The sequence below is a fragment of the Folsomia candida genome, unplaced genomic scaffold (assembly GCF_002217175.1).
Source record: "Folsomia candida strain VU population unplaced genomic scaffold, ASM221717v1 Fcan01_Sc044, whole genome shotgun sequence".
NCBI lineage: Eukaryota > Metazoa > Arthropoda > Collembola > Entomobryomorpha > Isotomidae > Folsomia > Folsomia candida.
In genome coordinates this window covers 699195-713480 of record NW_019091236.1, presented here as the reverse complement: position 1 = coordinate 713480, position 14286 = coordinate 699195, and the positions used below count along the sequence as shown (strand labels likewise).

At 39.5% G+C, this 14286-nt stretch overlaps 2 protein-coding genes and 1 long non-coding RNA gene across 4 annotated transcripts; all 3 read right to left on the bottom strand.

The window, feature by feature from the left end:
* Positions 1–1246: 1246 nt before the first annotated feature.
* LOC118433222 lies at positions 1247–3411 on the bottom strand. Its single transcript, XR_004833252.1, has 2 exons — positions 3361–3411; positions 1247–2605 (listed from the first exon to the last, which is right to left on the bottom strand). It is a non-coding gene; the product is annotated as an uncharacterized LOC118433222 (long non-coding RNA).
* A 753-nt stretch (positions 3412–4164) lies between these two features.
* LOC118433207 lies at positions 4165–5316 on the bottom strand. 2 transcript variants are annotated; one of them, XR_004833244.1, is made up of 4 exons: positions 5175–5316; positions 4441–4903; positions 4267–4363; positions 4165–4207 (listed from the first exon to the last, which is right to left on the bottom strand). XR_004833244.1 is itself a non-coding variant. In XM_035844900.1 (3 exons), exons 2-3 carry the CDS (start codon positions 4892–4894, stop codon positions 4284–4286), a joined length of 534 nt encoding a protein of 177 aa, XP_035700793.1. In that variant the 5' UTR covers positions 4895–4903; positions 5175–5316; the 3' UTR covers positions 4167–4283. The 2 variants fall into 2 exon arrangements, 1 of the variants encoding a protein (XP_035700793.1); XM_035844900.1 differs by having other exon boundaries at positions 4167–4363.
* A 1266-nt stretch (positions 5317–6582) lies between these two features.
* On the bottom strand, positions 6583–8354 carry LOC118433205. Its single transcript, XM_035844897.1, has 2 exons — positions 8234–8354; positions 6583–8166 (listed from the first exon to the last, which is right to left on the bottom strand). The coding sequence occupies exons 1-2, from the start codon at positions 8312–8314 to the stop codon at positions 6673–6675; spliced, it is 1575 nt and encodes a 524-aa protein (XP_035700790.1). The 5' UTR covers positions 8315–8354; the 3' UTR covers positions 6583–6672.
* Between the last annotated feature and the right edge of the window lie 5932 nt (positions 8355–14286).

The window sequence follows — 14286 nt, the reverse complement described above, 5'->3', positions numbered from 1 at the left end:
GAGTATGATCAATTAGATTGCTATTTACCACTGATTTTGGAATCATTCCGCAATTTATTAAATAGTCCATTCCTGCTGGGAATCACGGCCCGGAGAGAAATGGTATATAGTATTTTCAATCTGCGTGGTCAACTTGGCCAACGAGAGGATCGCGGAGGAGCAAATTTTGCAACAAAATATTGGAGGATGATCTTCAGTTTTTAAAATGAGAGAAATTTGCTCCTGACTTAGGACGAATTTGGCAAGAATTTCCATTTCTTGGAGGGCGAGAGGACGCAGATTTATTGACTGATCGACTCGGAACAGATGGAGCACGACCTTAATTCTGGGGATGAAATATGCCCCTCAATTTTCACTGGGAACTCTTGATCGTATTGCGTTGGGGGAATAAAATTTGTCCTGTGCAGTCGGACCGTGGAGGAAGCTAAATCTTTCAAAATGTGACGCGTCCCATTTTTCGAACACCCGTCATCTTTTGACATTTTATGTACGTACCTGCAAAAAAACCGTTAAAATATATTATCTCCTTTGAATTTAAAACGTACACTCCATCCAAGTAAGTTTGACCTTTTAGAGAAATTCGGAATTCTGAGAAACTACGACACTCTCTGTCTCAAATTCCCTAAAATAATGCTTACTGGGAACTTTTGAGACTGGCAGTGCTGTAGTTTATGTATCTCAGAATTCTCAATTTCCCTAAAAGTTCAAACTTTCGTGGAGCAAGTACATTTTAACTCATTACTCGTTTTACTTAAATACCTCCATTTACACACGTTCTTACTTATTCTGGGGAATGAGAATGAAGGGAAGATGACAAAAATGAACTATTTGGATGGATTAAATTTAAATTTATGGAGGCAAACTGAATTAAATTAAACCCAGTTTTAACCGGCATATGTAGAAGTATATATGCAATATGTAGACTTGTTTTGTTTTGCCAGTTGTGGCCTCAATATATTATGTCATAAAAAATTTAGCCCCTCCCCACCCAACGTATACATACATTAAGGGATAGGGAATTTTAACTTGGAAAAGACCTAATCCACCCACCCACAAAAATTATGACGTAATATATGAACGTTCCCCTGCTGTTTTGCGTCAAAGGCCGACTGCATGAAAACGGGGAATCTGACAAAGGAGTGAATTGTCTCGAGTTTTCTACTTTCTCCTCTTCCATGAATTATACTTAAATGTTGAGCGAATAAATCGTGCAAATCTTCAAATGTGAGAAGGGAACAAATCTAACTGATTTCAAAAAATTGGTTTTATTCACCAGCGACGCGTTTCGTAATATAATTCAGCTTCATCAGGCTGTAAAAATACATTATGTTTAAATTAAGTAAAGTTACAATTGGATAAAAAATAAGACATAAGAATGTAATGTGCCAGTAAGATTGACAAAATATATATCCAGCTATTAATAAATTGTATAAATAAATTTTTATAAATAATTACCTACGTGGTGATTTTTTAGAATAAAGTTCGTATTTTTGAGATTCAGCCGTTTTAATTTTGAGACTTACACTTTAAAAATGACATTATTTTGTTGGGTGGCTTTTACAGTACATTTCAAGAGAGTTCGCCGTTTTAAAGACAACACTAAATTTAGATTATTGACTATCTTTTTGTATCTAACATTGGTACTCTTGTCAGCTTGTTCACGTATGTATTGTAGTAGAAGTTTTTTGAACCCATACATATTCTAATAGAAAGGTATAACTATATATACTTCATTTTCCTGTATTGGATTACAACTCATATTCTATTTGTATGTATCGAGAATTTGGGGTTGGATTTGTTTCAGGTGTATTATCACCAAATCAGTTTTGGGTATGAGTAAATCATATCTATTCATAAGAAGTACCATTTCATTACACAATTTTAAAACATTTTTAGGATATCCTCTATTAGTAAACTTGTCAGTAATTAAATTAATTTGTCTCTCGGCATCCTCCGGATTTGAGCATATTTTTTTCGCTCGGATAAATTGACAGTATGGCAATGACTCCTTCAATGACTTTGGATGATTTGATTGATAATGTAAAAAAAAGATACATCCATACATAAATACAAAGCATATTTATGTATTTGCATATAAAGTAGCTATTAAATTATTCCTGAATTTGGATGCCTTGTTGTAAAAGGTTCACAATTTGCACTTTAAAAGCTTCGCTGAGTTTGTGCACATGACTAACAATCACAATCTTCTTATACGTATTGGCCGGGTCCCTTTTACCTCGGCAAGTTTTAGGATGCCTGTTGAAGTTGTTGATGGAGTTGTTACCTTTATTGCACTTGAGGCAGAATAGTTTCCTGTCGATGTCTACGACTATCTTATCATGCACAAGTTTAAAGTGCTCACGTAGTAATTTTCTTTTACGATTAAAATTAATTTTACATGGTCTACAACGCTCTTTATCTGTAGTTGTATCTAACTCGTCGGAGTCGTCGTCGGAGTCGTCACTCTTTGTCGACATTTCGGGTTCGTATGGCGTGATATCGTCGACGACAGGCTCGACTTTTACGCAGAATTCTTCTTCCACCTCAATGAATCCGGTTAATTGTTGGTCGTCATCTGTGTCAGCAGGACAGCCGCCGCCGGTTTCTACAAACGTAATTCGTGAGAAAATTTTACATGAACAATTGAGGACTCTCAGTGTGTGCTATTTAAATTTTAAGAAACTCCCTCAAGTACAAATTTAATTTGAATACAATTTGTGAAAGACTTGATGGTCAAATTTTGCCGAGATATTTGCATCCGATGAGGAGAAAACGTACCGTAAACTTGATAAATTGTACATTTTCCAAATTTACTAAGGGCGTTCGGACCTCTGCCAAATGTGCACATTTGGAGATCGTGTCTTTTGTTAAGTTCATATTAATTACATGAATTTTTGATCAAGTGACACTAATTTGGTCAAATTTTGAGAGGATACGCTGGGAGACGTCTCCCATATGCATGTAAGATAATATAAAGCCAGAATTTAACTATAGTGTCCCGAGCTGCCAAAGTTACCAAAATTTCAGTACCAAAAAAGCAACGAAATGCAACGTCAATGTGTAACGAATCGGCACCGAAGTGGTGTCAAAGGTACTGATTAGTTGCCGTATCGATATTTATTTACACGTACCGATTAAATGCCTTAGTTTCGGTACTCATTTGGTGAAAAGTAAAGCAGTGCTAATAAATAGGCGCCGATATAGCATTGATTTGGTGCCGATGACCAAAATTTGGTACCATATCGTTACTGTTTAGCGTTGCATTTCGGTAACTTTTTAGCACCTTCCATCGGTACTGTATCATTGCCTAGTGTGCAGCTCGGGGTAATACGGTTAATCGAGTATATATCTATTACTTACCACTAAGGAGGGGAGCTTCACCACCTGCCCTTCTGGGATCTTGATGCCCTTTGGATATGTGGTAGGGTCCTATGAGTGTACTACCACCCTGATGTGGTTTGACTCCATGGCCACATTTGCGCCCGCCACACCCACTCAAAGACGCCAAAAACACGAAAAAAAACCGGTTTTCATGTGCTTTAAATGTCACCAAAAATCCAATTTTGCTCCGATTTTTATAAAATTAACATTTTTGTAATCCCAGATACTTGTGTGATCATATCCAGTAGATATCTCAACCTTTTTGAAATTTTGAATTTTTTCGAATAATTCATCAGCTCGAAAATTTCGAAAATTTCAAAAAAATTGGGATTGTTATTGGATATTATCAGACAAGTATCGGGGATCACAAAAATGCAAATTTTATCGAAATACGAGCAAAATTGGATTTTTGGTGGATTTTTGAAGTTGGTAACTTTTGTGGTTTTCATCCCTTTGAGTGGGTGCGGCGGGCACAAATGTGGCCAGGGAGTCAAACCACTTCAGGGTTTTAGTACACTCATGGGACCCTACAACATATCCAAAGGGCATCGAGATCTGAGAAGGGCAGGTGGTGAAGCTCCCCTCCTAAGGAGTAGAAGGTCGCAACTTGTCAGTGCCCGATTTTGATTTCCTTTGGATATGTTGTAGTACTATATGAGTGTAGAAAAAGTGAAGGAGGGTTAGACTCCATGAGCCCATTTACGCCCGCCACACCCCCTCAAAGGCGCCCAAACCCCCAGAGTTGCCGCACTAAATTCATCGCCAAAAATCGAGTTTTGGTCAGATTTTCAAGAAATTTACATTTTTGTCATCCCAGATAGTTGCTCTGTCATATCCAATAGCAAACTCAACTTTTTTGAAATTTCGAATTTTTTCAATACATACCTTTGGTCAGAAAATATTCAACATTTAGTTAATTGCTGATCATCATCGTTAGAAACCTTGTGACATTCACTTTTAGCAGCTATTTGATGACACACTTCTAAATTAAGTGAGTATAAAGGATTAATTTAATTACAGTTTAGTTTGACCCAATCAATTAGATTGCTACATATTTACCACTGATTTTGGATTGATTCCGCAATTTATTAAACAGTCCGTTCCTGCTGGAAATCACGGCCCGGAGAGAAATGGTAATATTTTCAATCTTCGTGGTCAACTTGGCCAACGAGAGGATCACGGAGGAACATATTTTGCAACAAAATATTGGAGGATGATCTTCAGTTTTTAAAATGAGAGAAATTTGCTCCTGACTTAGAACGAATTTGGCCAGAATTTCCATTTCTTGGAGGGCGAGAGGACTCAGATTTGTAGATTCGGAGCAGATCGAACAGGTCGACCTTAATTCTGGGGATGAATTATCCCCCTCAATTTTCACCGGAATAGCGTTGTGCTCGTGTCGGGTTTGCGATACGGGAATAAAATCTGTCCTTTGCAGTCGGACCGTGGAGGAAAGTAGATCTTGCAAAATGTGTCGCGTCCCATTTTTCGAAAACCCGTCGTTTTTCGACATTTTATGTACCTGCAAAAAAAGCCGTTACATATTTTCTTGCTTGAATTTAAAATGTACTTTCCCTCCAGGAAAGTCTGAACTTTAGAGAAATTGAGAATTCTATTGAGAAACTACGGCACATACTGTCTCAAATTGCCTCATATAATGCTGACGGGAAACTTTTAGACTGGCAGTGCCGTATGTAGTTCCTCAGAATTCTCAATTGCTCCGTAAAAGTTCAAACTTGCGTGGAACGAGAGTACATTGTAGTACATTTTAATTCATTATTCGTTTAACTTACTATCAATTAGGCACGTGTCTACTTATTCTGGTGAATGAAGAGAAGATGGTGAAAATGAACTAGATATTTGAATTAACTGAATTTAAATTGATGGAGGCAAAGTGAATGAAATTAAATGTAGTTTTAACCGGCATATGTAGAAGTACATATGCACTTGTTTTGTTTTGCCAGCTGGGGGCTATCCATATATTATGTCATAAAAAATTTAGCGCCCACCCACCCAACGCATACATACATTAAGGGACAGGGAATTTTAACTTGAGAAAGATATGAAGACGTAAACCGTCCACCCACTAAAATAATGACGTTATATATGAACGTTCCTCTGCTGTTTTGTATCGAAGGCCGCCCGCATGAAAACGGGGAATATGGCAGAGGAGTGAATGGTCTCGAGTTTTCTACTTTCTCTTCTCGCATCTTTGCATATGAATGCACACTGAGCAAGTAAATCATGCAACTCTTCTCTAATCTGTAATATACAGAATTGGAAAAATTTCATAGAATAAATTAAGGATGCCCCCTGTACCGTGTATTTTAATGTTATCGGATTACTCATACCTAGTCGGAAACACTCAAGTGTCAACAGCTGATTGCTAAAAAACTACGCTGCAGAATTGAAATCTGATAAGTGCATTAGATTCGCCATTCGATTTACATTATGATTCACTATTAACCTTGTAATTTTTTAACATCTGGATAAATATATGGGAAATTGAAGAGAAGCGGGCGGCGATAGTTTTTCGCAAAAAAACATCGCAGAAAAATAGTGAATTTTGCCATGTGTTAAAAAAAGTGTACTTTAAGTTAGCCTAACGCACTATAAAAACGTTCACGAATCGACTAAGAACAGTGGAAGAAGAATTTTTTGAAAACCTCCAAGGACCACACCCATCGTGAAGCCTCTCAAGCCTAGAATCCGAAGAAATTCACGAAATTCGAACGGAAACCGGGCTCACTGCTGACTCAGTCAGCAGTGAGCCCATCGACACAGTCAGCCTGACTGTGTCGATGAAAATTATCAAATGAGTACTCAAATTGAAGCTAGGCTTAAGGCTTTCAAACGTGGTTCTTGCCACATACGGACCATCCCCCAAAGGAAAGCCAGATTTAAAAAATTCCTAAATGTATTTGAAGGTTGTTATTTCATTAAAATTTTAGCCAGAAACAGTGCGTAACATACCTTTTGAAAATCAATACTAAAGCACCTTCGTATGTATGTATGTACATATGTAGAAAAAGTAGGGTAAAAACTGTCACCAATAAAAAGGGCATTGCATGCATCTTAATAATTTATTGCTGTATGGAGATGAGTAAATGAATGAATTTGTAAATTATATGCATATATGTATATGCGTAGCGTACATATGTATGTATGTATATCTGTGAGGACGGCAATGTCTGTCACATATGTATTTAAATAATATAAGCCCTTTATTCCTTTCAAAATAAATAAATAATACAATACAACAAAAACTAACCTTGAACACATTTGACACAATTAAATCCTTACCGGCCTATACAAAATCCCCACAGTAACCGTACCAAACCCTATGTCTGCCTTATTGCTGAAAAAGTCATCCCTTAATCCAGCCACGACATTAACTAGTTCTAAATCAACCCCACCCAAACCGTCATCTTTATCACCTTCTCCTAAATCTTGATCAAAAACCTCGACCCTGACATCACTCCAAGAGTAAACCTTATCAACACTAAATGTCTCCATCCACAACGGGGTGAGGGTATTATTCTTCACACTCGTTCTCCCAACCTCAACCTCATCCACGAAAATCTTCACGTACGGATCCGGAAGGACGTGTGATTCATCATCATAAATACCACTTTGCTTATCGTATGCCCCCTTATCCAACGTAAGCTCTGCCCTGACCACGGTAACCTCCATACTTCCAGCAGGAGATAGGTGACAATCGGCCAAATGAGATTTTATAGGATCTAAAGAATTTACCATTTTTCTAAAATCCTTCTCCACCCCTTGTCTCAGGCTTTGCAGGTAGGTTTTTAAACTTTGTGAATATTTGTAATCGCCATCTTTTTCATGAGTCAGGTATTTTTCTGTGCCATCCAAAATGCAGAGGAAGCCTTGACGGGAGGGTTTTGTTTGATCTAGATAATTTGTAAAGTGTTCACTTTCCTTGAAACTGCAATTTTCAATGGCGTGGAATATTTCGACGAGTGTGTCACCCCTTCTCCTCTTCCCGTACCCTTGCTCCTCGTACTTTGGACTTTCTACTAAGAATACGTCGCCAGATGTGTTTCTGTACTGGATGTTTTGCGGACATGAGTCCACCGTGCAGTTGAATCCGGCCTGGTGGGCATGGTTGGGAAGTTCAAGGTCGTGATGTCCACTAATGAAATGACGGTCCCATCCGAATACTTGTACTCTTCTTAGTCTATCCTTCACCCCGAGTTTTTCATACTTATCCCACGCTGCGCGAACACCACAGAGTAATTTTTTATGAGCGAATCGATCCTGTTCTAAATTAGACGCGGCTACGATAAAATGACTAAGTGGATTAAAGATTGAGATGGATTCCAACGGGTATTTTTGGAAAATTGACCCCTTCCTGGTATAAAGGTCGAGGAGGGTTTGGAGCTCGGGGGAGGACGCATTTTCTGAATTATTATCCTCACTATCTGGTGGAAAAGCTTGGAATTGTTTGAGGGATGAGATTATGTCTTGGATTTGGGATTTGAAAGAGGTGAGATCTTGTTCATTTTTTAGGAAGGAATAAATATCTGTCCGCATTATTCCGGGAGAGATGAGGCGCTCGTGGAGGTGAATGGTTAATTGTGTCATTCCCACGGGACCGAGGAGATGGGAGGCAACTGTACGACGGAGATCTTTTGAGAGGGATTTCCTACTTGTTAGGTCTAGGACGGATTCGTATTTTTGATAAATTTGGTCAAGAAGATAAGGAAAAGTGGGTATTTGCGTGGTCCATGTTGGAATGGAGGGAAGGGAGGATTTGGACACCTGTAGATTTTAAGGGGAAAAGATATTGAGAATTTTTCATGTATTCCTTAATCAATTTAATACTTACTTGGCGATATGGGTGAGGACGAATGTGAGTAGAGGACGCCGAAACAATCGAGGAGAGAAACAATAATTTTATGAGAGGCATGATGAATTTGTGATTCTTGAAAAATCCAACGATTATTAAAACTGTGTGAAATTGAGAATGAAACTGAGTCCAAGAAGATTGCAGAGTTTACATTTTATACAAAAGTAGACTATTGACTACGTGCAGCTTACGTAAGTATAAGATGTAGAGATATAAATATAAACTGAAAATCCGGTTTCAAAAGGTTAATTGCACTGTGTGTATTTCCTTCACAACCAACTCAGGTATAGCAGCTACGTCATTTATGTATGCAAATCTTATAAATAACAAAACTCACAGCAACAATATCCACTTTCGCCATTGACTACGTGATCTTTAGTCACGCATATGATAGATAAGTAGAACGGAGTAAGAACAACATGCAGGGACCCATTCAGGTACACTTGAATGTAAAAAATCCCTAGAAATGTAAATAATTCCTTAGCAACGTAAAAGAATTCCTGAGCAACGCCATAAAAATCTTTAGCAATATAAACAAACTTCCTTGGCAATAATAAAAAAATCCTTAGCAACGCTATAAAATTACTAGAGGTGGGATACCATTTTAAAATACAAGGTTTAACTTAAAATTTGATCTAAATATGTATGTAATCATCAATAATCCAAGTTATGTAATGCCGAACCACTCATTCAGTGGGCGGTACAATTAAAAATTTCAAAAACTTGACGTAATCCGATGAAGAATACATTGAATTTGCGAATATTTTATTTTTATCAAAGAAATAAACACATTACGAATTGGGAACAGTTCACAATTTTAAAATTAAAATTTTCCAGAAATGTGTACAACTTTTTAGTGTCTCCGTGAGTTTATTAATTATCCATGAGATGAGCAGCTTGTAGTGGGGCCTCTGCTCGACGATCCTTAAAAGTACCCAAAACCCCAGGAAACTATTTATTGTAAAACAACTTACGGCGTTTTTGTACACCCATTAAAAACTTCCGTGACAAATAATTTAGATTTGCATTCTTACAGTGGTTGGCGGAAGTTGGGGGGATATGTGGGGACATTTCTGGGGAGACAATGTCCCCCTATCCCCCTGCTTCCGCCGCCACTGCGTTCTTAAAAAATTAGATACCTCATTCATTGGAATTTTTTATAAGATTGAGGAACTAATTGTAAGTCAGTCAAGACTCGATACCGTACATTTAAAATTTTCCATTGTGGCGAAACATTTGAACTACGCAGTAGTTCATAAAATTACCAATTGTTTAGTTGGTTTTTATACGTGCCGAATAACATATTGGATAAAATATATGGCCCTAAACTTAATAACAAATTGTTTTCATGGAATGAATCTCGTTTTCATGAAAGTTTTTCATGGCATTAAAAAAGCATCATCACCAATACGCATCTCTGTCTGGGACTGTGCAAAAAGGATGTGGTAAATTTTCCGGGGGATACAGGTCGACATCCTATCCTTTCCATGTTAATTGTTTATATGTAACATCATAACGTGGGGCCTATTGGTCACGTGAGGGGATTGGAACCTGCCCCGAACCTGCCCCCTTTTCCGGAATCTGACCTGGTCCAATCCGGCGCCCGGGTGATCTTCCTGCTCCGGGAAATCCTTACATTTCCCTCCGTCCGGTGTGCCCAGTTTTTGCGGATTTACGGTCATCCGGCCGAGTGGATTGTTCTCTGTGGCGCCTGCGCCCCCATGGTCACTCGGGCAGGCGATCTGTTCGCGGAAATGGAGAAACTCCGCGCCCAATACGAACAGTTTTAAAAAATCACATCCTCACGGACACCAATGAAAAGTTTGCCTATTTTCAAATCAACGGGGAGGAAGCCGCCATAATCCGAAGAATCGCCAAAGCGGTCCGTTCCCAGGTCATACTTAACGTTAAAAGGGCACAAGGTCGGTTTTAGCGCTTTTAAAAATAACGTTAACTTGATACAGAGTAATGTTTGCGCAGGATTTAGTATAATAATTATACTATAATTTACTGAATATACAATTAAGAGTGAATTTACTTTTTTTTAAAATTGTCCCATCATTTCATTTTTAACAGTGTATCTTGATTTAATTATAGATGGCAAATTTTATCAACGACGTAAGCCAAAACGCAATAAAAGAAGAGGTCCCCCACCAAAGGCAACAGGGACAAGTGGAACAATAGCGGGGACAAATCGAACAATGGTGAGGACAAAAGGGACAAATAGACCAATAGCTGGAAAAAGAAAAGCTCCATATCAAATTAGTGGACAATTCGGAAGCCGTAAAAGGAGAAAAAACACGCACAATATTCCAATTAAACCGGTACGCTATACATATATTCTCAATTTAGGCCATGTTCGTTAACTTTGTAGCGTAAAAAAGTGGGTGCATGGGTGGTCAGGGTCTTATACGTATAATATCGTTCCGATAAGACACAGGTTAAAAGGGGCCTCTAAAAAAAATGCGCACGAAGTTTACGAACGTCTCCTTATCACCATGAGCGTAACGTCTCATTTAGCCAAACAAACCTTCCCAGCCCAAAAAGTCGTAAAAAAATATGATTTTTAAAAATTCCGTTTTCTCATTTTAATTCGGATTATTTGAAATTTCAAGCATTTTTTGAGGCCACCTCATTGAGGTGGATGACTTTTCGAAATAAAACCATGTACTGGACAAATTTCCAAAAAAATGGTATCAGTTTTCCAGGAAAAGTTTTGAGAAATTTCGCAAGTTGTGTTGAAATGCTGTACTTGCTCTTTTTGCATAGTTTGAGTAAATTCGTAATAATAGTTTCTACTTTTTTTAGACCCTAGAGGGTGACCCCCACCTTCCAATTGGGCTGTACCCCACCCTAGATTTCGCAGATGCCCTGCTCGGCGAGGAAATTTGCCCCCAATTTGAGGACGACCCCCTTAAAATCGAACCCTTCAAGCCAAACATCGAACCCGACGACCTCAAAATTGAACCCGACGACATAAAAATAGAATCTGACGAGTCAAACATTGAACCCGACGACCCAAAAATCAACCCCCTTCAAATCGAAGCCGACCCGGATTATTACCCCCCCGAACCCGAATCCGGCCAACACAACGATGTCAACGACAACCAAGAATTCACAATCTCGTCAAAGAACAAAAGTACCACAAGACCGGAAAAGACCGAGATCACGGTAATTAAATTGATTGGAAATCAATTTATTTATGTAATTCGCACTTATCGAAATAATGAGGGTATTCATTTCGAGTTCGCATCGTTAGCAACGTTCGCAAAAAAATAAAGTTCGCAAGTTCGCAAAAAAATTTGACTTGAAAATCAATTTGCGAACTTGCGCATCTCCAAGGCTAGTATTTAGTTCGCAAAATATTTTTTTTTTTTTACAAATATGGACAATTTTGCAATGGGAAGTCCATAAATCTCCATTAGTTACCAAAGTTTTGCCTTTTAAAATTTTTGAAATTTCATACATCGCATTTTTACGAACTGTCATGCGAAGTGCCTTCACTTCGTTGCTTCGCAAAATTCGCAATTTCGAAAAAATTATGTTGCGATGCGAACATGCGAACTCGTAATGAATACCCTCAATATTTCGGAAATTATTTAAATAACTTTACCTAATCACGGCTCTTCTATCCTCAGAACCCCTGTCCAAAACAAGACGTCCCCCACACTACAAGATTGAAAAAGCTGATCAAGATTACAGTAATTAATTGAAAATCAATTTGTTTATTTAATTATTTATTAAACTGATAGTTCACAATATTTTAATTATTTCGATTAATTGTCGCTTTATCTACAGAACCGCGCTCCAAAATACGTCCCCCTAACTACAATAGCGGCCAAAGCCAAGATCGCGGTAATTAATTAATTAATTAATCTATGTATTAAATTTTTGACTTGTACTTCAATTTTAATACTTACCACTTTATCCTTAGGACTCTGCTTCCACTTCCGCTAAAAAACCCGTCCCCCCTCGCCCCAGGAAACCACTCCCCCTCAAGAAACCTGCCACCCCTGCAGAAAACGACGCAGCCTTCTCCCTCCTCCCCATCCCGGTTACCCCGGCCTGGACCTGGCTCGACTTTGTCACGTGGCGTACCGCCCACGCGAAAGCGAATCCCCCCACCTACTCCAGACTCAACCCCCCAGTTAAAACCCCTCCCCTCTCCTGGCTTGCGACCCATTTCTCCATAACCACCTTCCCCTGTCCCCATTGCCCCTGCAATTTCGCCACTTTGGCCGCCTGGTACGCCCACCAGCCGGCCTGCCGCCCGAAAAACACCGGGTCCCAAAACCCCACCCCCATCAGAGAAGATACCCCTTACCCCATCCCCGTCACGCCCACGTGGACCTGGCCCGACTTTGTCAAGTGGCGGAAAACCTACGCCCGCACCCACTTTAAAAAAACTGACCCCCCCACACAAATCCCCACCCTCACCTGGCTTGCGGCCCACTACTCCATCACCACCTTCCCCTGTCCCCACTGCACCCAAATCCTCCCCACCCTGTCCACGTGGACTGCCCATGAGCTCTACTGCCCCCAAAACACCACCCCCGGCTACAAATGCCCCACTTGCCAGAAATTCTTCACCAACACGATCAACCTCGAAGGCCACCAGCGCAGGAAACATTTGCCTCGCGAAGCGCTAACTTGTACCGGATGTGGCGTCCTGTTCCTCGAAATCGTGCCCTTCACCGCGCACGTGACCGCGCCCGATTGTGCGGCAGCTTGTCGCGAGGCCGCAATTCCGTGCAAAATTGGTCCCCACGTGGTGCACTACTTCCCCACCACGGCCGCGTTTGACCTCCACATTCAGGCGCGCCACCCGCCCCGGTGGGCGCTCCCCTTCGAGTGCCCCCAATGTCCGAAACGATTCGTGATGTCGACCGCAAGGGATAAACATATCGCCACGATTCATAATTCGACCATTGGGGTGTGCGAAGTCTGTGGCGCGAGTATGAAAGACAGTTCGCTCCGGAACCATATGATAGAGGTCCATAAGAGTAGAGAGCCCGGAGCGAAGCGGTAAGCTTCATTTGTACCTGTTGACATTCATTTATTCAATTGAGAATGAAAAATATGTTTATTCATGAATCCATAAATTCAGGAAAGTGAATAATTTTCCCAAAGTTTTTGAGTGAATAAATATCAAAAAAATATTTATTCACGTCAAACTCATGGAGAATGAATAAACAATTTCATGCATATTCATTTCACACGAGATGCTTAACACGTCCGGTATATTGAAAAATCCATCGAATTAAGAGAATTTCGGATGAAATTAGCAATATGTATATAAATATTTACTTTCAAATTTGGAATGAATAATGAATGAATAATTTGCTCCACTTTTTATATTGAATTAATTTTGATAAATGAATATTTTTTGAACAGGTTCATTTGTAATATTTGTGGGCGCGGATTGATTTCACAAGTTAAGCTGACCCGCCACAGGCAGATTCATATCCGACCGGAGGACGCGGAACATTTGTGCACCCAGTGTGGGAAGAGGTTCCGGTTGAAGGAGTATTTGGACATTCACATGTATTCCCATGACCCCGAGAGGAAGGGGTATTACAAGGGAAGGGGGAAGGGCGACCCCCAGCGGAGGGGGTTGGGCGGGGCGAAAATTGGGAGACCACCGGTCAAGCCGAGGGAAGACGAGGGGGCGGAGGCGGGAGACCAAGATTTCTTAGGAGAAATGCACGCTAAATAATTTATTTTATTGACGTGTCAAAAAATCTTAAATTCAGATAATAAAAATGTTCAATTTTTCAAATAAAAATGTTAAAGTGACAAGAAATTAAATTTATCGAATTTTTTTAATAATTATGGCCTGACTTGTCTGCTGTGTCCCCGTTCATAGCGAATTCAGGAAAAATGTTGCACATTATGCTAATCAACGAATAAGTTAACCTGCTAATTTTTACCTATTAATTTCAAGTTAATAATAGATATAATCATGACAGAAAATAATAAAACAAACCTGTTAAACCTTTTTTAAAGATGTAGATTTAAAGTGAATGAGTTAC